The sequence below is a fragment of the Zootoca vivipara genome, chromosome 13, assembly GCF_963506605.1.
Source record: "Zootoca vivipara chromosome 13, rZooViv1.1, whole genome shotgun sequence".
NCBI lineage: Eukaryota > Metazoa > Chordata > Lepidosauria > Squamata > Lacertidae > Zootoca > Zootoca vivipara.
Genome location: NC_083288.1, coordinates 29,965,223 through 29,989,964, shown reverse-complemented (window position 1 = coordinate 29,989,964; position 24,742 = coordinate 29,965,223). Strand labels below are relative to the sequence as shown.

Genomic DNA, 24,742 nt, shown 5'->3' with positions numbered 1-24,742 from the left:
GATCCCAGTTTGGGGAGCAGCAAATGTGGAAGAAGGCTTTTGCCCTTGTTTACTGCTTATGGACTTCAGAGAGACATCTGGTGGGCTACTAAAGAAAAAAATGAGTTGGACTGCATAAGATTTTGGTTTCATCCAGCAGAGATCTTATATCAAGGATTAGGCACCTCCAAATTATATCTCTCCTTCTTCCCACAGGGTAGATAATGTCAAATGAGACCAGTTTTCTTCTTCTGGGATTCTCTGATTTCCGAGAGCTCCAAATTTTACACTTTGTGATGTTTCTTTTGATTTATTTGGCTACTGTCGTGGGAAATCTACTCATAATCATACTCATAACCCTCAACCGTCAACTTCACACGCCTATGTACTTTTTCTTGATGAATTTATCCATCGCAGACATTGGCAACATCTCCATCAATGTCCCCAAAGCCATGAGCAACTCCCTCATGAACACCAGGTTGATTTCATATCCAGAATGTGTTTCCCAAGTCTTTTTCCTCATCTTCTTTGCAGTGACTGACCTGGGCCTCCTCACAGTCATGGCTTATGATCGATACATTGCCATCTGCAATCCACTACGATATGAGACAGTGATGAACATGAGAGCTTGCATCCAAATGGCAGCAAGTGCATGGATGACTGGCCTTTTCAATGCTATGTTACACACTGGTGGCACATTTTCCATTACTTTCTGCTCCAATGTTGTCAACCAGTTTTTTTGTGAAATCCCACAATTGCTGAAGCTCTCCTGTAATGACAATTATATGGCAGAAGTTGGGATCAATGTATTTGCAGCCTGTGAAGCTTTCGGTTGCTTTATCTTCATAATCTTTTCTTATGTTCAGATTTTCACCAACGTGCTAAGAATCCCCTCAGTGCAAGGGAAGAAGAAAGCCCTATCTACCTGCTTGCCCCACCTCATTGTTGTCTCCTTATTTATCTGCACTGGCACCCTTGGCTATTTGTGCCCAACTCAAAATGCCCCCAAAGATCTGGTCATGATGATTTCTGTGCTATATTCTATGTTGCCACCCATGATGAATCCAGTGATTTATAGCATGAGAAATCAAGAGATCAGATCTGCACTGTCAAAACATTTTGGATGGAAACTATGTTCCAAGCATCAAATGAAAATCATTTTGCAATCTAGTGTATTTTGATATGGGCATTAAGGATGGAGAATAAATTATTTTGGTTTGCATTTTAACGTCAACCACCATAATTTGTCGGTCCCTGACTTTTTAATTGATTGGAACACGACTCTCAGTGAGATTGTGCATTTATCCAGTTTTTGCAATGTAGTGGCAGGTCAAATAATTTTTCAATAATATATTTGTTTTAATGAAAATGTGAATAGCATGAGAGACAATTTATATAAACAAAATACATATTTTTGGGGAAAATGCATACCTCAGGTGAATGAACATACATTTTAATAGGATTTTAGTATAAAAAAGAAAGAAATTAAAAGTGAGTGGTTTGATGAATAAATGATTGTGTATATGCAAAATTGACATGGAGTAGAAATATTCTGTTCCATTTACAGCAAGTAGATATCTTCTTAATAGTATATGTTCTGTAGTAGCAATGCTGGATTTGTTTTTGTTTTAAAAAAGGTATGGACTTATAATTATTTCATAATAGAAAGAAAGAAAGAAAGAAAGAAAGAAAGAAAGAAAGAAAGAAAGAAAGAAAGAAAGAAAGAAAGAGTCCTTTGTGTTTCAGGGCAGAAGTCCTAGGATTTAAATTCCTACAATTCTTAAAATAAGGCCCAAAAGAGCTAGGAATCTGACCAGGGTGCAGACTTGCTCCCCATGGGGGGGGGGGTAGGTCACATGATGCATCACATGTCGTGACTCCACCCAGCATACCCTGGGGGCGGCAGGATGCACGGAGGGCGATCTTTGTGTTTTTTTGTCCCAGCTGCTGCCCAGCTCCTGGGCTCCCAGGCTGCCGAGAGGAGGTTTGCGGTGGCGAAAGAGGTTGGTGGCAGCCCCCCAATATTGTGGGGCACTGCCCCCTGCTGAAAAATATTGGGGGAGCTGAAGCCCCCTCTGCACCCGATACCCAGTGTGTCTGGATCCAAGGGCGTACCCACCATGGGGCAAGTTAGGGCAGCTGCCCTACTCTAGAAGCAGGGCTGGTGGGCAGAGGCGGAGCACAGCCCGGCGGAGCGCGAGTTCACCATTCCCGCCGCGCCGCGCCGCACCCTCCCTCCAGCTCCCCGGCGCGCCCTCAGGCAAGGCCAAGCGCGGCGGGGAACCAGGGAGCGCGGCGCAGTGGGCGGGAACGCCGAACTCGCGCTCCGCTGGGCTGGGCTCCGCCTCCGCCCACCAGCCCTGCTGCTAGGGAGGGGCACAGCCCAGCGGAGCGCGAGTTCGCCGTTCCCGCCCACTTTGTGGCCCCTCCCCTTCCGTGCCTTGGCCCCTCCCCTTGCCCCCCCCCCTAGTTTTGATCCTGGGTACGCCCATGTCTGGATCTGACTAACTGAAATACCACTTCCTATTACACATGCCTTCAAATGAAGTGCTCTTCCGTCAGACAACAGTTATGTGGTGTTTGGTGTGAGGAAGCTTCCATGCTTGTCACACTTCTTGGTTTAAATACTTTCCCCAGAAAAGCTAATCTTTCACCATACTTATATTGTTTCAGCACCACTGAAAAGGCTTGTTTATTTGTAAACAAGGTTGGTTTACATTTTCTATTGCCATTCAGAAACACCATATGTGTTCGTATGCATTTGTTCATTTATTTAATTACATTTATGAATCACTTTCCATAAATATCTCAAAGTTAATTTCACAAGAACATAAACAATAAAGAGAATTAAAAACAGGTTGCTGTTTTTGGCCATGAACCTGAATAATTGCTCCCCCAGGTGCTGAAGGTTGGGGGCTCAAATTAAAGATAATGGATGATAGCAGAGGCTAGTTTCCCTCTTAATCCCCCCAATGAATTTGAGGGGGTGCCGTGAACCCACAGTTGCTGTCAGTTGGAAGACTTCACCAAGAATGGAGGGACAGGGTGCTGTGTTATGCCATGACTCCATTTTGAATAAAGACTTGATCAGCTATCTAGTTCACTGTGGGATCCCCTTTTATTTTGGATAATTGGGTTAAAGTAAAAGGCACCCCAGCTGGCCTGATGTTGACAAAAGCTGCTAACAATTTGGCATTTAATTTGCACGTTGGGAAGTGGTTCACTGCTGCTCGGATGGGACTTTTAAAGAAAGGGGGTGGGGCTAGAACCTTTGACCACCGTTTACCTACCTCCATGTACTTCTGAATCCTATCTGTCAGAAATGATGGGAGCCATCTCAATGAAGTGACCCCCTAACTTCCATTCCCTCAGGATGATCCATGGCTGACAATCCAGGAAAACCAATGGGACTACATTTCCCCTTCCAGCTCCTGGCCCAAAGCAGTTTCCATGCTGAAGCCTGGCCAGAAACCAGAATGGAAAAGATCTCAATTATCAGTTTCATACAGAAACACTTGGAACTGTGTAAAAAAAAAACAATCCCAAACAAACCACTTGTTCACACAACTTGTACAAAAAGGGGATGTTGGACACAAAATGACAGTTCTTCAAATTGTAGGAGTCCAATTCTGTTTTTGTTTTCAAAAGAGGCCATATTATCACCTCATTTAGTACTTCCCCTGAGATAAGTGTTTATGACAGGCATCCCCCAACTGCGGCCCTCCAGATGTTTTGGCCTACAACTCCCATGATCCCTAGCTAACAGGACCAGTGGTCAGGGATGATGGGAATTGTAGTCCAAAACATCTGGAGGGCCAAAATTTGGGGATACCTGGTTTATGACTTTGCTAGCCCAAGTGTAGAAGTCTAAACACCCTGATTTCAATGACCCGGATGAGAATACAAGCAATTAGCTACACTTCTCCCAAGAGCCTATCCACATTTCAAGGTCAACAAATTCCAGTACAGTGGACATTCGCAACCTGTATCTGTGCATCTGCGGGTTGTGATTCGGTGCTTCTGCAAAGCATGATTTAGCGCTTCTGCGCATGTGTGAGCCATAGCTGCCAAGTACCCCGTTTTCCCCGGGAAACCCCCCGTTTTTACTTACCTTTTCCCGGTGGTCCCCCGTATCACTTCATCTCCCGTTTTCTCCGTTATTTTCTCCTGCCGGCAGCCATTTTTTTTCTTTCTGATTTGCCCTTCTATGGGCACCAAAAATGGCCGCCGCCGGCTTCAAAAGTCGCATCTACGCATGCCCGGAAGTGCATAGACGCTACTTCCGGTGTCGACGGCGGCCATTTTTGTTGCCCGTAGATGGGCAGAGCGACAACAGAAGTTGCGTCGACGCACTTCCTGACATGTGTGGAAGCGACTTTCGAAGCCGGCGGTGGCCATTTTGGGTGCCCATAAAAGGGCAAAGTGACACCAGAAGTTACGTCGACATAACTTCCAGTGTCACACGGCTGCCGGTCCCTGATTCTGCAGTCTAGGACTTGGAAGGTAAGGTGTGTGCACCGAACCTGTAAGTAACCCGTTCCAGTACTTCCGGGTTCAGCGCGGAACGCAACCCGAAAAGGCATAACCCGCAGCGGACGTAACATGAGGCATGACTGTAGAAGGTATTCAAGAAGAGAGTGAGGGGGCAGGGAAAGACAACATCCGGGCATCTTTCTATCAGAATGACCCCCTCTTAATGCTAAAGGACACCATCTGCCCTGTGAGAAATGAGAACAGAGTGATATACGCAGGCAAGCAATTCCAGGTTCTGCTTCAGTTGAACTGTCCTCTACTACCACCCCAATCCACCAGTTGTATTTTATAGCATTTTATCATTTTAAAATTGTAAATGGTCTTGGGTGCCTCAGCAGAAAGGTAGTATAGCTATATGCAACAAAATAAACCAGAAAACCTAGCCTCCTCCAGAATTGTTACTGAAAACCCAGAATACAACCAGAATGGATCTTAGCAGTGCTGTCTGCAAAATCCTTTGCAAGCGCGTGTCAGTGGGCCTCAGTGCCATCCTCTATTCTCTTGAGGAGATAGCTACTGTCTCAAAGGCATTTCGTAATATGGAGCAGCTCCTTGCTGGCATAGAATCCCTGTACTCTTGAGTCTGAACCTGGACCTGAAGATATGAGAATGAATTACAGACACTGCTCTAGCTTCCATGAGTCGAACAGTCCCATTAGCTTATCAGTGCCAATTATCAAAGGTAAGGGAAATGATAACAAAGGCAAAAGAAGAAGTATCAACAAACTTTTCTGATTAGCTGCACTGAGCTCCTGGAAACACATCTCCAAGAGACCAATGACAGACATATAAATTCCTTTCCACAACTGAAAAACTGAAAAGCTACACTGAAAGACACAGAGTCTTGATTCAAATGAAGGATGGGAGTGATGCAATGATGAGACAAATGCAAACACTTCACTGATCCACTTCACTGGAAGACAAATTGCATCTCCTGTTGATAATACACACACATTTTTATGGGGGTACTCAAGGACATGCAGTCCTGAAAGCTTCCCCCCCATGTTTAAAGTGGGGCACTTACTTTATCAACTTCAGGGTGAGTACCAGTACCATTTTTTCCTTTAAAAAAGCACTGATAATATGTATGAGGGAAAGTAAATACTTTCTTATTCCCACCCCCTTTCTTCTCATCATCCCCATCTCCATTCTCTTGTCTCTTTGCCCATTCATCTTGCAAGCACAGTTTCTCCCATCTTTTACTTTTTCCTCAGATGCTCAGGACAGGCTGAAGACACATAATGAACAGAATGAGGTAGCTGAGATATATCTGGAGAGAGAGGGGGGGAAAAACCTAGAATAGAATAGAATAGATAGCCCAACTTGGGGGGGGGGGTGTAGAGAGGGGAGAAAGCAGGCTTTGACACAGCACAAATTGTGGATAACATGTTTAGAGCATGTAAAAACATTGCCTGAATAGCCATGGGGAGAGTTGGCATCTTGATTGACCACATGGCCTATATCCTGTGTCTATATCACTGTACTGTGGCCTGTTGTTGTTGGTTTTAGGTTGGGGTGCTGGTCTTGGAAAGCAGACCCTCCAAGTGTCCCTATTTTCCAGGGATGCCCCTGATTTAGAGAAGCCGTCCCAGTCTCTGATTTGATCCTGGAATGTCTCACTTGTCCTTATGGTGTCCCTATTTTCATTGGAGAAGTGTTGGAGGGTATGGTAGGGTGTCCCCTTTTCATTTGTGAAATGTTTGAGTGTGCAGACCTTTTAACCACACACACCCCCTAAATAAATTCAGACAAGACTCAATTTTTTGGTTTGGTTTTTGCAGAATTTAGGCCACAACTTTATTGATTACAATCAAGTGAATGGTTGCATAGGCTCTGGTTCGACTAGCTCCCTGCACCCTTGCAGGTAGTGCTGACCCTGGGCACCAACCATAAGTCAGCCTCGGGTGAACACCTGGGCAGTGGGAAACTGCCCAGAGTGTTGGGGCCACCCAGTAGGATAAATATGAATATTAAAATCATCATTACGGAGTGGGTGTCCCAATTTTCATCAGAGAAATGTTGGTGAAAGCACAGGTTTCCTCAGGGAAATGTGTGAGTACTATCAGCTGTGAAGTACAAGTGAAATCAAGATGAAGCACCTATATAAGTCAGTAGGTTTCCTATATAAGGGGAGGGTCCCTTATACTATCTCCAGTATGTTGTTGAACTATATTTTCCAAAAAGTGAATGTATTCCAGGGATTTGTCTAGGCTCAGGTTGTTGTTGGGGTGTAATTGCTGTTGGAATAGCACATGACCCAGATGTCAAAGGTCTCATCAAAGCAGAGGAGAGACTATGGTGGGCAGAAGCTGAGAAAGTCTTGTTCTAAGCCACTCATGAGGATGCTAACCTACTGTATGAAAGTGCATCATCATTATCATCATCACCATCACCATCATCATCATCATCATCATCAAAGGTCCCAGGGTAGTATACAACACTATAAAAATGCCATGTTAAAATCACTTAAAACAATTTCAGTTTGGAAAAACAGGTGCAACCCAAGGTGTGTGTGTGTGTGTGTGTGTGTGTGTGTGTGTGTGTGTGTAGTGTCAAGAACTAGGGTAAAGATATGCACCTTCATTATATGGTGTAAACTCTACAATGAAAGTGCAAAATTCAACTTTTTTGAAAGAGGGGCCCCTCTGCCAATCTTAACACAAGGCAGAGTCTATAGGGAAGGCGACAATCTCAGATATTAGGAGACCAATTCACTTAGCATTCTAAATAGTAATATGAGTAGTTAAATTGTGCCGAGAAACTAATTTGTAAGCCAATGTAGGTGATTGGTGAGTTCAAAATTGAACCCTAGTCAGTAATAAGACTGTTGCATTGTGAAGCAGCTGGAATTTCTGAGAAATCTACATATTCTTTTCAAGGCTAAAGTAGTTATACAGAATTTTCTCCTATGCCCCAAAGCTTATCATCCATTGAAATGCATATACTGTATGACATCCACTTTGTTGTATTATGAGGAAAATGTTGCTGGGGCAGCAGAATTATCACAATCCTCCCTACATGAAGCACACATTTCAATCGGCAGCAGCACTGCCTATTTTATTAATAAATATGAATTTAAATTGTCTGCATACAAGCATGACATAAAATGGAGAATCAGTTCTGATATTTGATGGGATTTTCTCTCCCTCACAGGTAGCACCCAATTCTGAGGGACATACAAAATGCGTAATCTGACTCTCACATCTGGATTTCTACTTCTAGAATTTTCTCAGATCCGAGAACTACAGATACTACACTTCTTTGTGTTCCTAGGACTATACTTGATAACGGTAATCGGGAATCTTTTGATCATCTTTGTAATAGCCCTTGACCATCACCTGCATATACCAATGTACTTCTTCCTCATGAACTTGGCCATTTCCGATATTGGGACAGTATCTGCCATTGGACCGAAATCCATGGTTAGTTCAATCATGAACAACAGTCACATTTCTTATGGTGAATGTGTCACTCAAGTTTTTTTCTTTTTCCTCTTTGGATGCTCTGACTTAATCCTGTTAACCATAATGGCACATGACAGGTATGTGGCCATCTGTAATCCACTGCAATATGAAGTAATTATGAACAAAGGGGCCTACATTGAAATGATAACCATGTCATGGATCACCAGTATTCTCTATGCTGTGCTGCACACTGCAGGCACATTTTCAATTACCTTCTGCTCCAATCGTGTTGATCAATTCTTCTGTGAAATCCCACAACTACTAAAATTGTCTTGCTCTGACTTATACATAGTTGAAGTTGGACTTCTTGCATTTAGCTGTATTTCTGCGTTTGGGTGCTTTGTCTTCATCATTGTAACTTATGCGTGGATCTTGACTGGAGTCCTCAAAATGCCTTCTGAACAGGGACGGCATAAGGCCCTGTCCACCTGCCTGCCCCATCTCCTGGTTGTCTCTCTGCTTATGTTCACTGGGCTCTTTGCCTACATCAGATCACCTAGTAATAGCTCATCTGGGATGGATCTAGTCTTTGGTGTGATATATGCAATACTTCCTCCTATGATGAATCCCTTCATCTATAGCATGAGAAATAAAGAGATCCAAACAGCATTGAGGAAGCTATTGAGCCTTAAACACTTTTGTGACACTGTTCCCGGGTACATCCAGAAATCCTTGGGATTTCCTAGAATATTCCTGCCCAGGAGCTGAAAGTGTTGAGATGAGATCTGATAAAGAAGTCCCATCACTGGAGACAGATAAAATGTGGGGACATAGGGGTGGTCCTTCCCTCTATGCCGGTAGTAATCATGACCACTACATATTATATATTTTAGTTTATATTGATCTTTTAAGAATATATCTTATCTATTTGCTTTGTTTCACTTTGTTTTTATACTGAGGTGGTTTCTTTATTTTTGATTATGTATGGTGATGATGGTGTATTTTAGGCTTATTGATGTACAGAGTGAGATCTCTGGATTAAGCATAGATGTAAATATCTTGCCTCCCATGTTTAACCATGTTTGCTTGCACCATTTTAGCTTTCAGCACATGTATGTGTAATCTCCCTGCATTCCAACCATGTTTTCTGGAGTTTTTAAGAAAGAAGGATTGTAGGATTATCTTCCTGTTTTTCTATTAACATGTGATATTAATGCCTGGTATTAATGGTGTATTTTTCTCAAGAGTCTTACATAGGAACAGTTCAGCTAACGCCATTACTTTTCAAAACTGCAACAGCAAGTCAATCAACCATACCAGCTATATTGTACCAATATTTCTGTGAAATGCAAAACTACAGTGGTACCTTGCAAGACGAATTTAATTTGTTCCGCGAGTCAATTCCTTTTCCGATAAATTCGTCTTGCAAATCGCGGTTTCCCATAGGAATGCATTGAAATTGAAATTTATTTATTTATTTATTTTGCCCATAGGAACGCATTAATTATATTCCAATGCATTCCTATGGGAAACCGCGATTCACAAGACGAATTTTTCGCAAAACGAATTCGTCTTGCGAGTCACCATCAGATCGCAAGACGCATTCGTCTTGCGAAAAATTCATCTTGCAGGGCATTCGTCTTGCGAGGTACCACTATACTAAATTTGTCTTGCTCTGCCTTGTTCCTATCTGAAGTTGGATTTCTTGTATTTAGCACTATCATAACATTAGGCTGCTTTATCTTCCGTGTTATAACTTCAGTGTGGATCTTAACTGCTGTCCTCAAAATCCATTCTGAACAGTGGCATACTATTATTATCAATATCAATATCAATATCAATATCAATATTATTAATGGCATATGGCCCTTTCCACTTGCCTGCCCCTTCGCCTTGTTTTCTCTGTGCTCCTGTTTACTGGACTCTTTGCTCATGCAAGAACTTCTAGCAATAGCTCATCTGATCTGGATCTAGTCTTTCCTGTGATATATACTAACTAGAAATGAATAAATACACAGGATGGTTATTAGAAGTAAGAAGCTACACACCTATCCAAGTCAAATTGTTTGTTTGTGTATAGATGTATTGATACAGACTAATATTGTGATAGGATTAAAGGATTTGCTTTAAATATTTGGGTCGCCTTTAAACCCATTATGTTGTATCCCCATGATTGGACTCCGTAGGCGAAGGCACTACAGTCCATTGAGTTGCAATAAAGTGATAGTGATTCATGCTTGCAGAAGGAGGCAGGAGGCTCCCCCTGGATGCCACACCATCCAAGTGGTAGGAAAACTATAGGCCAGAATAGGCTCTGGCCTGACCTTTTAATGATTGGCAGGCACCTTCCTGAAAGGTGCTTTGGTGATTGTATGGGTCATGCCAAATCACCTCCAGGAGGCTCTGCCTGCAGCAATTGGAAGCAGTGGTGGAGGAAGTTGAAAAGGTGCAATGAGGGGGGAGGGAGGGAGCAAGAGGGTGACAAGGGGCAATGGTGGGGTGGTGGTGGTTGTGGCGGCATGATACATACCGTCTCCTATTTGTCTTTAAAACCAAACCAAAAAACCACTTAATACAACAATGCTATATGTTCTTTTCATATTTTGTTGCAGTATATCAATAAGTAAACCAAATGCAAAAGGCTAAGGTGGTGCAATGATTTTTCTCTGCAAGAGAAAACCAGTGCTCTGTCACAAAAGCCACCTTGTAGATATTTTTGTCATGCTCCTGAAAAGGAATAACAGCCAACACTCAAGGAACTACCATCAAAAGAGTGTCCCCTTGTGCTTATTGAAATCTTTCAAGTGCTTGAATAATAATAATAATAATAATAATAATAATAATAATAATAATAGATTCATCACCCTTTTCCATTTTGTGTTTCTTTTAAATTTTGAATTGGAAGATTAGACTGAAGATTCATGCTGTTTTCCCACAAAGCACTAGAAAACACAATGCCTACTTCCTTTTTGAGATTTAATATCGATAGGAATGGCTTCAGATTCATGATTAATGGCACAGTGATAAGTGGGATCATCTTCAACAGTGTGATGCAACAGCTAAAAAAGCCAATGCAATTCTGGGCTGCATCAATAGGAGTATAGCATCTAGATCAAGGGAAGTAATAGTACTACTGTATTCCGCTCTGGTCAGACCTCACCTGGAGTACTGTGTCCAGTTCAGGGCACCACAGTTCAAGAAGGATACTGACAAGCTGGACCATTAAGGGGTGATATGATAGGCATGTTCAAATATATAAAAATAAATATATAAAAGGATGTCATATAGAGAAGGGAGAAAGGTTGTTTTCTGCTGCTCCAGAGAAGCGGACACGGAGCAACGGATTCAAGCTACAAGAAAGAAGATTCCACTTAAACATTAGGAAGAACTTCCTGACAGTAAGAGCTGTTCGACAGTGGAATTTGCTGCCAAGGAGTGTGGTGGAGTCTCCTTCTTTGGAGGTCTTTAAGCAGAGGCTTGACAGCCATCTGTCAGGAATGCCTTGATGGTGTTTCCTGCTTGGCAGGGGGTTGGATTGGATGGCCCTTGTGGTCTCCTCCAACTCTATGATTCTATGGCAGGCACCTGCTTCGCGCTGTCAAACAGAGCTGGGGAACGTCCTCATCGTTCGAGGCTGTAGTTCAGCGGTCAACAAACGTTTCAGCAGGGGGCTGGTCCACTGTCCCTCAGACCTTGTGGGGGGCCGGACTATTTTTTTTTGGGGGGGGGGAATGAACAAATTCCTATGCCCCACAAATAACCCAGAGATGCATGTTAAATAAAAGGACACATTCTGCTCATATAAAAACATGCTGATTCCCAGACTGTCAACGGGCCAGATTTAGATTGGGCCACATCCGGCCCCCGGGCCTTAGTTTGGGGTCCCTGCCATAGCTATACCTCTCCTTAGCTGACTAAGCTTATGATTTTATTTGCCTTATTTACTCACTTCTTTTTCCCTTCTTTTATCTAGCCTTTCCTTCCAGTGCCTGATCCTCCCTCCCTGATCGCTCCACAGGCTCCACGGCCTGTGTCCTTTTGCTGTTTCTGCTTACCTCCTTTTACTTCTAAACATGGAAACAAGTAGCAAATGGGATGAAGTAAAAGGATCTGCGCCCCTCAGCGCCAGGGCGGCCAACCTGCTTGAGACAGCCCTGAGTCCAGGGGATATCTGGGTGGAGGTCTAGCAGGGCTCCTGTTTGCCGTCTGTCCCAGGTGTTCACCCAAGGCTGACCTATAGTTGGTGCCCAGGGTCAGTGCTGCCTGCAGGGCTGCAGATAGCTAGCCAAACTAGAGCCTGTGCAACCATTCCCTTGATTGTAATCAATAAAGTTGTGGCCTAAATTCTACAAAAACCAAACCAAAAAATTGAGTCATGTCTGAATTTATGTCTTGTGGGTGGTTAAAAGGTATCCACATGCAAATCATGGATGAAATGCTGGAGATTACACATGCATGTGCTGATCATGAGGGGAATCTGTGGAAAAGCTAAAATGGTGCAAGCAAATAAGGTTAAACATGGGAGGCGGATTCTGATCAAGGAAGAACTTTGCTATTTATTCTTCTGTAAAATGTTTATATCCTATGCTTAATGCAAATCTCAGGCTTTACATCAATAAGCCTAAAATAGAATACCATTAGCATGCATCATCAATAATAATGAAACCACCTCAGTATAAAAACAAAGCTAAACACAGCAAATAAATAAGATATATTATTAAAACATCAATATACACTAAACGAGATAACGTAGTGGCCATTATAACTACTAGCACACCCCAAATTCACAAACACAAAAGAGACATCAAGCCCTACCCAACAACACTATCAGCATCAGTAAAAACAAGCATACATCATCAGTAATAAATAATAAATAGATAAGATGTTGTTGTTTAGTCGTTTAGTCGTGTCTGACTCTTTGTGACCCCATGGAGCATAGCACGCCAGGCACTCCTGTCTTCCACTGCCTCCCGCAGTTTGGTCAAACTCATGTTCGTAGCTTCAAGAACACTGTCCAACCATCTCGTCCTCTGTCGTCCCCTTCTCCTAGTGCCCTCAATCTTTCCCAACATCAGGGTCTTTTCCAAGGATTCTTCTCTTCTCATGAGGTGGCCAAAGTATTGGAGCCTCATCTTCATGATCTGTCCTTCCAGGGAGCACTCAGGGCTGATTTCCTTAAGAATGGATAGGTTTGATCTTCTTGCAGTCCATGGGACTCTCAAGAGTCTCCTCCAGCACCATAATTCAAAAGCATCAATTCTTAGGCGATCAGCCTTCTTGATGGTCCAGCTCTCACTTCCATACATCACTACTGGATAATAGATAAGATATATTCTTCAAATGACAGTGTAAACTAAAAGAGATAATATGTAGCGGTTATGATAACTATTAGCAGACAGGGAAGGACAACTCCTGTGTCCCCACATTTTATCTGTCTCCCGTGATGGGAATTCTTTAGCAGATCTCAACACTTTCAGCTCCTGGGCAGGAATATTATAGGTAATCCCAAGCATTTCTGGTTATATCTGGGGAAAGTGTCACAAAAGTGTTTAAGGCTCAAGAGCTTCCTCAGTGCTGTTTGGATCTCTTTATTTCTCATGCTATAGATGAAGGGATTCATCATAGGAGGAAGTAACGTATATATCACAGCAAAGACTAGATCCAGGCCAGATGGGCTATTACTATTAGGTGGTCTGGTGTAGGCAAAGATCCCAGTGGAGACAAATACAGAGACAACGAGGAGGTGGGGCAGGCAGGTGGAGAGGGCTTTATGCCGTCCCTGTTCAGAAGGCATTTTGAGGACTGCCGTCAAGATCCACGCATAAGTTACAATGATGAAGACAAAGCATCCAAAAACAGAAATACAGCTAAATACAAGAAATCCAACTTCAACTAGGTATAAGTCAGAGCAAGACAATTTTAGTAGTTTTGGGACTTCACAAAAGAATTGATCAACACGATTGGAACAGAAGGAAATTGAAAATGTGCCTGCAGTGTGCAGCACAGCATAGAGAATACTGGTGATCCATGCTGTGGTTATCATCTGAATGCAGGCCCCTTTGTTCATAATTACTTCATATTGCATTTGTTTGCAAATGGCAACATACCTGTCATGTGCCATTATGGTTGACAGGATTAAGTCAGAGCATTCAAAGCAGAAAAAGAAGAAAACTTGAGGGACACATTCAGCATATTGAATGTGACTGTTGTTCATGAGTGAGTTAACCATGGATTTGGGTAGAGTGACAGAAACTGAGCCAATATCAGAAACGGCCAAGTTCATGAGGAAGAAGTACATTGGTGTATGCAGGTGATGGTCAAGGGCTATTACTAAGATGATCAAAAGATTCCCAATTACCGTTATCAAGTATAGTCCCAGGAACACAAAGAAGTGTAGTATCTGTAGTTCTCGGATCTGAGAAAATTCTAGAAGTAGAAATCCAGATGTGGATGTCAGATTATGCATTTTGTATGTCACACAAGATTGTGTGCTACCTGTGAGGGAGAGATAATCCCATCAAATATCAGAACTGATTCTCCATTTCATTTAATGCTTGCATGCAGAGAATTTAAATCCATATTTATTAATGTTATGGGCAGTGCTGCAATCCACTATACGTTTGCTTCACATAGGGAGGACTGTGATAACCCTGTTGCCCCTGCAACATTTTCCTCATAGTACAACAAAGTGGATGTCATAGATGCATCCTGAATGGATGAGAAGTTTTGGGGCACAGGAGAAAACTCTGTAAAACTACTTTAGTCGTGAGAAGAATATGTATATCTCTCAGAAATTCCAGCTGCTTAACAATGCAACAGTCTTATTACTGATCAAGGTTCAATTTTGAACTCACGAAACACCTGCAGTGGCTTACAAATTAGCTTCTTGGCACAATTTAACTACTCATATTTAGAATGCTAAGTGAATTGATCTCCTTATATCTGAGATTGTATCCTTCTCTATAGACTGTGCCTTGTGTTCAGATTGGTAAAAGGGCCTCTTGGTAGTTCCAGCACGCTCCAAAGTTCAAGGACTGGACTCAGAGAGAGTATTCATGGTCCTTAATATGGTTACACTTGAAAAAAGAAACTGCAAAGGGAGATTGCACCATGAAACTACTAAATTGCAATACATCTAAAGGTTGAGTGTTATCACATCTGTACTGAACAGTTACAATTGATTTTTAATAACAAAACGTACATTTAATAACAAAACGTACATTTTAGTAATGTAGGCTGCAATCCTGTGAACAGTTAGCTGGGAGTAAGTGGCGCTGTGGGTTAAACCACAGAGCCTAGGGCTTGCCGTTCAGAAGGTCGACAGTTCGAATCCCCGCAACGGGGTGAGCTCCTGTTGTTCGGTCCCAGCTCCTGCCAACCTAGCAGTTCAAAAGCACAAAGTGCAAGTAGATAAATAGGTACCGCTCCGGCGGGAAGGTGAACGGTGTTTCCGTGCGCTGCTCTGGTTCGCCAGAAACGGCTTTGTCATGCTGGCCACATGAGCTGGAAACGGTACGCCGGCTTCCTCAACCAATAAAGCGAGATGAGCGTCGCAACCCCAGAGTCGGTCACGACTGGACCTAATGGTCAGGGGTCCCTTTACCTTTACCTTTAAGTCCCACTAAATTTAATGAGACATACTCTGAGCATAGAATTTTACTATTAAACGATTGAAAATGGATGTACTCACTTACATTATTGAAGTAACAATCACCGGTTCCAGGCAGAAATCTCCTATCAGCTCAAATGCAGCAGTTTTCAAAGCAGAGGCTCCAGTTGTTTAGGAGGAAGACTTTGAAGTATTATGTTGCATATATATGTAGAGTGAAATTTATCATCTCAACAATGTTTGCAATGGGCAGACAAATCACAGCATAGTTCACCCATTTCTTTGAACTTTCTTCATTATTTCTTTGAAACTTAGCCCTCTGTGTGTATCAACCAATACTGAGGTTCTTCTGCTGTGCGAAGCAATTCATTATTCTGTGTTTTTTTTTATTTTTATTTCCTGGAGAGCCTAGTGCATTTCCCAAGAGCCCAGTGCATCTGATTAGAAATTTTTTTCCCTTTGCCTTTTCTTTGCTGGTTTCCACACTAACCTAAATAGATGATTGGCACCAAAAAGGCAATAGAAATGTTAATGTCTGTAATTTATTCTATTTTGTTCCCTTGATGATCTGGTTTTGGCTTAACGTGCAAGTACTATACTGTACCTGCAAAGCGTTGTTCTATATTGCCTTTTACATCTGTTCCCTCTAGAGCAGGGGTTCCCAACAAAATTTTCTCGAGGACCCCTCATCTAGCCGCTATTGTGACAAGGACCCCCATTAATTCCTAATCCTAAAAGACAGGGTACCTGCGCAGTAGCGCACAAATGAAGCCGACGCGCGCAAAGCATCTTGGGGAGGTGAGCATTAGTAGAATGCGCGCGCTGCCTCTTTGCAAAACAGTAGTGTTTGTAAAGCGCCACCTAACAGCATACAGCAGAACTACTGCCTCTATCTAATTCTAGTTTTGCGCTAGACTCTGCTCATGCAGGAAGCGGCCAAAACAAAAAATCTGTTATCATACGAAATATATTTAATATATTTTTTATTCTAATAGAATCTTGCAGACCCCTCTGGCATAGCTCGCGGACCCCTGGGGGTCCCCGGACCACCTGTTGGGAACCACTGCTCTAGAGAAAATAGAACATTGTTGAGAGGCTGGCTCAACAAAGCATTTACAGATGCAGCTATTTGTTGTAAATGATGTTTCTATGTACAAAGGGTTGTAATTTTTATTTCCTGAATGTTAATCTGTTTGACAGAACTGTTGTGGAGCTGAACCAGCATCAAGACCAAGCTTCAGCAAAGCGGTTTTTTGGTGACACAACCTGAGACTCAGAACCTCAGGATGACAGTGCTATTTATTTATTTATTTATTTATTTATTTATTACAACAACAACATTAACAACAACAAAAACAATTTTTTATTTGTACCCCGCCTATCCGGCTGGGTATCCCCAGCCACTCTGGGCGGCCTTCAACACAGATTAAAATACATTGAAATATCACACATAAAAAACTTCCCTTAACAGGGCTGCCTTCAGATGTTTTCTAAATGTCAGGTAGTTGTTTATCTCTTTCACCTCTGATGGGAGGGCATTCCACAGGGCGGGCGCCACTACCGAGAAGGCCCTCTGCCTGGTTCCCTGTAACTTTGCTTCTCGCAGCGAGGGAATCGCCAGAAGGCCCTCGGCACTGGGCCTCAGTGTCCAGGCAGAACAGTGGGGTGGAGACGCTCCTTCGGGTATCCTGGGCTGAGGCCGTTTAGGGCTTTAAAGGTCAGCACCAACACTTTGAATGTGCTTCTGTAAATTTTATCATTCATGCAAAAAGAACAAATGAATGAATTTACTGCTGTTTTAGGGTTGCCTTATGTCCTTTACACCTGTAAAACCTTTTTGCTGGGAATGCCTTTAGAGACCCTTAATAAAGAAAATTAAGAATTTCTGGACAGAAGTACTGACTATTAGACATTAGACAAACAAGTATAGGCTATGTTATTCCCAGAAACCCTAAAATAAATCTCATTTTTCATGCTTGAGACATGTAAAAAGGATACTTTGCAAGCTGACTAGGGCCATTACCTTAACAAAGAGACTGGTCTGATCAATTCAGCAGTTCTTACTGCTACAAATGCCAATCTTAGATATTCATGTGTTATCACTGTGGCAGTAACCATGAATCTGAAAACATTTCTATCGATATTAGATCTCAAAAAGGAACAAAATAAAAAAAAATCCTTCAGTAGGGGCTTAAAGACCAACTAAGTTTTTATTTTGGTATGAGCTTTCGTGTGCATGCACACTTCCAAATGAGGGTCTTATTTATATATAATAAATGTTCATAAATGTACCAAGCAAACACGTACAGGAAAACAGTCCCGAAACCATTTTTCACTCTCCCAGGCTGACTGGGCCTTTCTATGAAAGGAGGGAGAAAATGGAAAAACCTCTCCATTGTCTCTGTGCTCTCCTGCCTTAAGGGCACATTTAAGATAAATAGGGACCGCTCTGGCGGGAAGGTAAACGGTGTTTCCGTGTGCTGCTCTGGTTCGCCAGAAGCAGCTTTGTCATGCTGGCCACATGACCCGGAAGCTGTCTGCCTATAGAGCGAGATGAGCACCGCAACCCCAGAGTCGGACACAACTGGACCTGATGGTCAGGGGGCCCTTTACCTTTAAGGGCAGGCACGCTTTTGTTCTGGGTCCTTCTTTTTCTCTCCTGTGTTGAGAGAGAGCACCCTGTTGTTTAGTCTTTTAGTCGTGCCTGACTCTTTGTAACCCCATGGACCAGAGCAAGTCAGGCACTCCTGTCTTCCACTGCCGCCTGCAGTTTGGTCAAACTCATGTTGGTAGCTTCGAGAACAAATTGCATCTCCTGTTGATAATACACCATGCTTTTTTTCTCGGGGTACTCAAGGAAATGCAGTCCTGAACACCCCCCCCCCCCAATGTTTAAAGTGTGGCACTTACTGTATCAACTTCAGGGTGTGTACCAGTACCATTTTTTCTTTAAAAAAGCACTGATAATATACATGTGGAAAAGTAAATACTTTCTTATTCCCAGTCCCTTTCTTCTCATCATCCCCTTCCCCATTCTCTTGTGTCTTTGACCACTCATCTTCCAAACAGAATTTCTCCATCTTTTACTTTTCCCTCAGATGCTCAGGACAGACTGAAGAAACATAATGAACATAATGAGGTAGCTGAGATATATATGGAGAGAGGGAACAAGAAAAAAACTAGAATAGAATAGAAAGCCCAACTTGCTTGAAACCAAATGTGCTCACTTGCTGTGTTTGTGAGACTCTTTGATGACATGCTTTTAGAGTAGCAAACTTTCCTGGAATGAGTAATTAAAATAAATTAAATTGTTTTCTAACTATGCAAAAGACCCCATTTGCACATGTAACAGTGTGGGGGTCTTTGAAGACAAGGTTGTGTCTCAGCAGCACTTCCTGGAATGACCCTGTCACATCACCATTTCAGGAAAGCGTGCCAGGCTAGAAGCCAGCTCTGAAATAGCCCAATGTCACTGTGTGCGAGCCCAGGTCATTCGAAACATGTTTTTATGAGGAAGTCACTGCAAAACACACACACACATAGCATTTATATGAAGGTCTTACATTCCTAGCAAAAGAGGTAGAAAACAAATTATGCATGTTGCAGGGAGTGGTGTTTTTTTTTAAGGGGGGGGGGTAGAGAGGGGAGAAAGCAGGCTTTGACACAGCACAAACTGTGGATAACATGTTTAGAGCATGTAAAAACATTGCCCGAATAGCCATGGGGAGAGTTGGCATCCGGATTGACCACAGGGCCTATATCCTGTGTCTATATCACTGTACTGTGGCCTGTTGTTGTTGGTTTTAGGTTGGGGTGCTGGTCTTGGAAAGCAGACCCTCCAAGTGTCCCTATTTTCCAGGGATGCCCCTGATTTAGAGAAGCCGTCCCAGTCTCTGATTTGATCCTGGAATGTCTCACTTGTCCTTATGGTGTCCCTATTTTCATTGGAGAAGTGTTGGAGGGTATGGTAGGATGTCCCTTTTTCATTTGTGAAATGTTTGAGAGTGTAGACCTTTTAACCACCACCCCCCGAAATAAATTCAGACAAGACTCAAATTTTTGGTTTGGTTTTTGCAGAATTTAGGCCACAACTTTATTGATTACAATCAAGTGAATGGTTGCATAGGCTCTGGTTCGACTAGCTCCCTGCACCCTTGCAGGTAGCGCTGACCCTGGGCACCAACCATAAGTCAGCCTCAGGTGAACACCTGGGACAGTGGCAAGCAGGAGCCCTGCTAGACCTCCACCCAGATGTCCCCTGGACTCAGGCTCTGGGGACAACCGCTCACAGGGAAGACCAACCATGAGTCCAATATGTGGAAAACTGCCCAGAGTTCTGGGGCCACCCAGTAGGATAAATATGAATATTAAAATTATCATTATGGAGTGGGGTGTCCCAAGTTTCATCAGAGAAATGTTGGTGAAAGCACAGGTCTACCCTCAGCGAAATGTGTGAGTACTATCAGCTGCGAAGTACAAGTGAAATCAAGATAAAGCACCTGTATAAGTCAATAGGTTTCCTATATAAGGGGAGGGTCCCTTATACTATCTCCAGTATGTTGTTGAACTATATTTTCCAAAATGTGAATGTCTTCCATGGATTGGTCTAGGCTTGGGTTGTTGGTGACGTGTAATTGGTGTTGGAGTAGCCTACATAACCCAGATGTCAAAGGTCTCATCAAAGCAGAGGAGAGACTATGATGGGCAGAAGCTGAGAAAGTGCTGTTCTGAGCCACTCATGAGGATGCTAACCTACTGCATGAAAGTGCTGCATCATCATCATCATTATCATCATCATCATCATCATCATCATCATCATATAAGGTCCCAGGGCAGTATAGAACACTATAAAAATCACTTAAAACAATTTCAGTTTGGAAAAAAAGGTGCAACCCAAGATACGTGTGTGTTTATGTGTGTGTATTTGTAGTGTCAAGAACTAGGGTAAAGATATGTGCCTTCATTATATGGTGTACATTCTACAATGAAAGTGCAAAATCCAAATTTTTCGAAAGTCGTTTCTACAAAATAAGAAAGAAAGAAAACTCTCCAAGAACAGTCCCATGAACTTCTAAGGATGCTGGAAATAACCAAGAGGGGCCCCTCTGCCAATCTGAACACAAGGCAGAGTCTGTAGGGAAGGAGACAATCTCGCATAATGGGACACCAATTCACTTAGCATTCTAAATAGTAATATGAGTAGTTAAATTGTGCCCAGAAACTAATTTGTAAGCCAATGTAGGTGATTGGTGAGTTCAAAATTGAACCCTAGTCAGTAATAAGACTGTTGCCTTGTGAAGCAGCTGGAATTCCTGAGATCATGGCCATTTCTGATATTGGAACAGTTTCTTTCATTGAACCAAAATCCATGGTTAATTCAATCATGAATAACAGGCACATTTCTTATGGTGAATGTGTCTCTCAAGTTTTTTCTATTTCCTCTTTTTATGCTCTGACTTAACCCTGTTAACCATAATGGAACATGACAGGTACGTGGCCATCTGTAATCCACTGCAATATGAAGTAATTATGAACAAAGGGGCCTCCATTCAGATGATAACCGTTGCATGGATCACCAGTATTCTCTATGCTGTCTTGCACACTACAGGCACGTTTTTAATTACATTCTGTTCCTTAATACAACAATGTTTTGTCTGTTCTGTTTTCAATTACATTCTGTTCCTTAATACAACAATGCTATATGTTCTTCTCCTGTTTTGTTGCAGTATATTAAACCAAATGCAAAAGGCTAAGGTGGTGCAATGATTTTTCTCTGCAAGAGAAAACCAGTGCTCTGTCACAAAAGCCACCTTGTAGATATTTTTGTCAGGCTCCTGAAAAGGATTAACAGTCAACACTCAAGGAACTACCATCAAAAGAGTGTCTCCTTGTGCTTATTGAAATCTTTCAAGTGCTTGAATAATAGTAATAATAATAATAAATAATAATAATAATAATAATAATAATAATAATACAGATTCACCACCCTTTTCCATTTTGTGTTTCTTTTAAATTTTGAATTGGAAGATTAGACTGAAGATTCATGCTGTTTTCCCACAAAGCACTAGAAAACACAATGCCTACTTCCTTTTTGAGATTTAATATCGATAGGAATGGCTTCAGATTCATGATTAATGCCACAGTGATAAGTTGGATCATCTTTAAGGATGGTCCTGGTTGCGGGCAGCCCCCCAGGCTGGTCCCCCCCCCCCGGTATGGGCGGAGTAATGTTGTCATGCCAGGGTGGCACCACGATCACCCCGGCTTCTTGGCCAAACACTTTTGTGTTGGGTGATCGTGGGGGGATATAAAAGCGGAAGCGTGACTCTAGGAGTCTTGGTAGACCACAAACTTGACATGAGTCAACAGTGTGATGCAGCAGCTAAAAAATCCCAATGCAATTCTGGGCTGCATCAATAGGAGTATGGAGTATAGCATCTAGATCAAGGGAAGTAATAGTACCACTGTATTTCGCTCCGGTCAGACCTCACCTGGGCACGACAGTTCAAGAATCATAGAATCATAGAGTTGGAAGAGACCACAAGGGCCATCCAGTCCAACCCCCTGCCAAGCAGGAAACACCATCAAAGCATTCCTGACAGATGGCTGTCAAGCCTCTGCTTAAAGACCTCCAAAGAAGAAGACTCCACCACACTCCTTGGCAGCAAATTCCACTGCCGAACAGCTCTTACTGAAGGATACTGACAAGCTGGAACATGTCCAGAGGAGGGCAACCAAAATGGTCAAAGGCCTGGAAATGATGCCTTATGAGGAACGGCTTAGGGAGCTGGGTATGTTTAGCCTGGAGAAGAGAAGGTTAAGGGGTGATATGATAGCCATGTTCAAATATATAAAAGTCATATAGAGGAGGGAGAAAGGTTGTTTTCTGCTGCTCCAGAGAAGTGGACACAGAGCAACGGATTCAAGCTACAAGAAAGAAGATTCCACTTAAACATTAGGAAGAACTTCCTGACAGTAAGAGCTGTTCGACAGTGGAACTTGCTGCCAAGGAGTGTGGTGGAGTCTCCTTCCTTGGAGGTCTTTAAGCAGAGGCTTGACAGCCACCTGTCAGGAATGCTTTGATGGTGTTTCCTGCTTGGCAGGGGGTTGGACTGGATGGCCCTTGTGGTCTCTTCCAACTCTATGATTCTATGTCAGGCACCTGCTTCGCGCTGTCAAACAGAGCTGGGGATCTTCCTCATCGTTCGAGGCTGTAGCTCAGGGGTCAGCAAACATTTTCAGCAGGGGGCCGGTCCACAGTCCCTCAGACCTTGTGGGGGGCCGGACTATATTTTTTTTTGGGGGGGGATCCACCACCTGCATCCTTTTGCTGTTTCTGCTTACCTCATTTTACTTCATCCCATTTGCTACTTGTTTCCATGTTCTAAACCCCTCACTCCACCCCACGCCTTCCTCCATTCACTCTTGGCTTCCTGTCTGCCTCTCTGTCTCTGATCAGTTCAATTTGACTTGGCCCCCACCTTTTTTTGCTTCCTCCCCCCCTCCCCCTTCACCCGGGGTTCCTTTTAATGTTCTCCTCCCTGCCTGCCTCCCCCCAAATGGGTTATTGAGTACTTTTCTTGGTATTTATGATTGCTTGTGCTATGAGCTTGCTAGACAATTTCTGTGTTTTGCTAGTGGGGGAAGGAGGGGGAGGCAAGCGTGTGAAAGGGGGCTGGGTGGGGTTCGAGGTATGGGTCTGGTTTTGTAGTAATAGGGTCAGCTTGAGTCGTCGTTTATGGGTAAGGCAATTTTTTTCTGGGAGTTTGGCTTTGGGGTTTAACCAGGGCAGTTGGGGTTGCTGCTGCCTCTTATCACCCACAGTAGCAAGGAGTGGAGGTGCATTGTTTTGGTTGCAGCCATTTGTTTTTCCTGCTAATTTAGGCGGAAATGCCATTTTGTTTTCTGGCATTTAGCTCGAACCACCATTTCGTTGGGACGTGGGTGGCACTGTGGGTTAAACCACAGAGCCTAGGGCTTGCCGATCACAAGGCTGGCGGTTCGAATCCCTGTGACGGGGGGAGCTCCCATTGCTCGGTCCCAGCTCCTGCCAACCTAGCAGTTCGAAAGCACGTCAAAGTGCAAGTAGATAAATAGTACCGTTCTGGCAGGAAGGTAAATGGCGTTTCCGTGTGCTGCTCTGGTTCGCCAGAATCGGCTCTGTCATGCTGGCCACATGACCTGGAAGCTGTACGCCAGCTTCCTCGGCCAATAAAGCTAGAGGAGCAACGCAACCCCAGGGGACATCTGGGGTGGACACCTAGCAGGGCTCCTGCTTGCCGTCTGTACCAGGTGTTCACCCAAGGCTGACCTATAGTTGGTGCCCAGGGTCAGCGCTGCCTGCAGGGCTGCAGATATCTAGCCTTACTAGAGCCTGTGCAACCACTCAGTTGATTGTAACCAATAAAGTTGTGGCCTAAATTCTGCCAAAAACCAAACCAAAAAATTGAGTCATGACTGAATTTATTTCTTGGGGGTGGTTAAAAGGTCTCCAGATGCAAAACATGGATGAAATGCAGGGAGATTACACATGCATGTGCTGATCATGAGGGGAATCTGTGGAAAAGCTAAAATGGTGCAAGCAAATAAGGTTAAACATGGGAGGTGCATTCTGATGAAGGAAGAACTTTGCTATTTATTCTTCTGTAAAATGTTTATATCCTATGTTTAATGCAAATCTCAGGCTTTACATCAATAAGCCTAAAATAGAAAACCATTAGCATGCATCATCAATAATAATGAAACCACCTCAGTACAAAAACAAAGCTAAACAGAGCAAATAAATTAGATATAAGATATATTATTAAAACATCAATATAAACTAAAAGAGATAACGTAGTGGCCATTATAACTACCGTACTAGCACACCCCAAATCCACAAACACAAGCCCTACCCAACAACACCATCAGTACAGTGGTACCTCGGTTTATGAACACAATTGGTTCCGAAAGTCTGTTCATAAACTGAAGCGTTCATAAACTGAAGCGAACTTTCCCATTGAAAGTAATGGAAAGTGAATTAATCCGTTCCAGACGGTCTGCAGAGTAAGCGTTCAAAAACTGAAGCAAACTTTCCCATTGAAAGTAATGGAAAGTGGATTAATCCGTTCCAGACGGGTCCGCGGAGTACTTAAACTGAAGCGTTCATAAACTGAAGCATGGGTGTAATTGGTTCCGGAAGTCTGTTCATAAACTGAAGTGTTCATAAACTGAAGCA

At 43.0% G+C, this 24,742-nt stretch overlaps 3 protein-coding genes across 3 annotated transcripts; 2 read left to right on the top strand and 1 right to left on the bottom strand.

Moving 5' to 3' along the window:
* Nucleotides 1–203: 203 nt before the first annotated feature.
* Nucleotides 204–1,160, top strand: LOC118079095 (olfactory receptor 14A16-like). Its single transcript, XM_035103130.2, has one exon. It carries the CDS (start codon nucleotides 204–206, stop codon nucleotides 1,158–1,160), a length of 957 nt encoding a protein of 318 aa, XP_034959021.2.
* A 6,534-nt stretch (nucleotides 1,161–7,694) lies between these two features.
* On the top strand, nucleotides 7,695–8,684 carry LOC118079096 (olfactory receptor 14A16-like). Its single transcript, XM_035103131.2, has one exon. The coding sequence runs from the start codon at nucleotides 7,695–7,697 to the stop codon at nucleotides 8,682–8,684; it is 990 nt and encodes a 329-aa protein (XP_034959022.2).
* Nucleotides 8,685–13,389: 4,705 nt separating this feature from the next.
* LOC118079099 (olfactory receptor 14A16-like) lies at nucleotides 13,390–14,382 on the bottom strand. The gene has a single exon (XM_035103135.2). It carries the CDS (start codon nucleotides 14,380–14,382, stop codon nucleotides 13,390–13,392), a length of 993 nt encoding a protein of 330 aa, XP_034959026.2.
* Nucleotides 14,383–24,742: the final 10,360 nt, after the last annotated feature.

Excerpts from the sequence above, each read along its gene's own strand:
- LOC118079095 (XM_035103130.2), top strand. The coding sequence starts at position 204 with ATGTCAAATGAGACCAGTTTTCTTCTTCTGGGATTCTCTGATTTCCGA.
- LOC118079099 (XM_035103135.2), bottom strand. The coding sequence starts at position 14,382 with ATGCATAATCTGACATCCACATCTGGATTTCTACTTCTAGAATTTTCT.
- LOC118079096 (XM_035103131.2), top strand. The coding sequence starts at position 7,695 with ATGCGTAATCTGACTCTCACATCTGGATTTCTACTTCTAGAATTTTCT.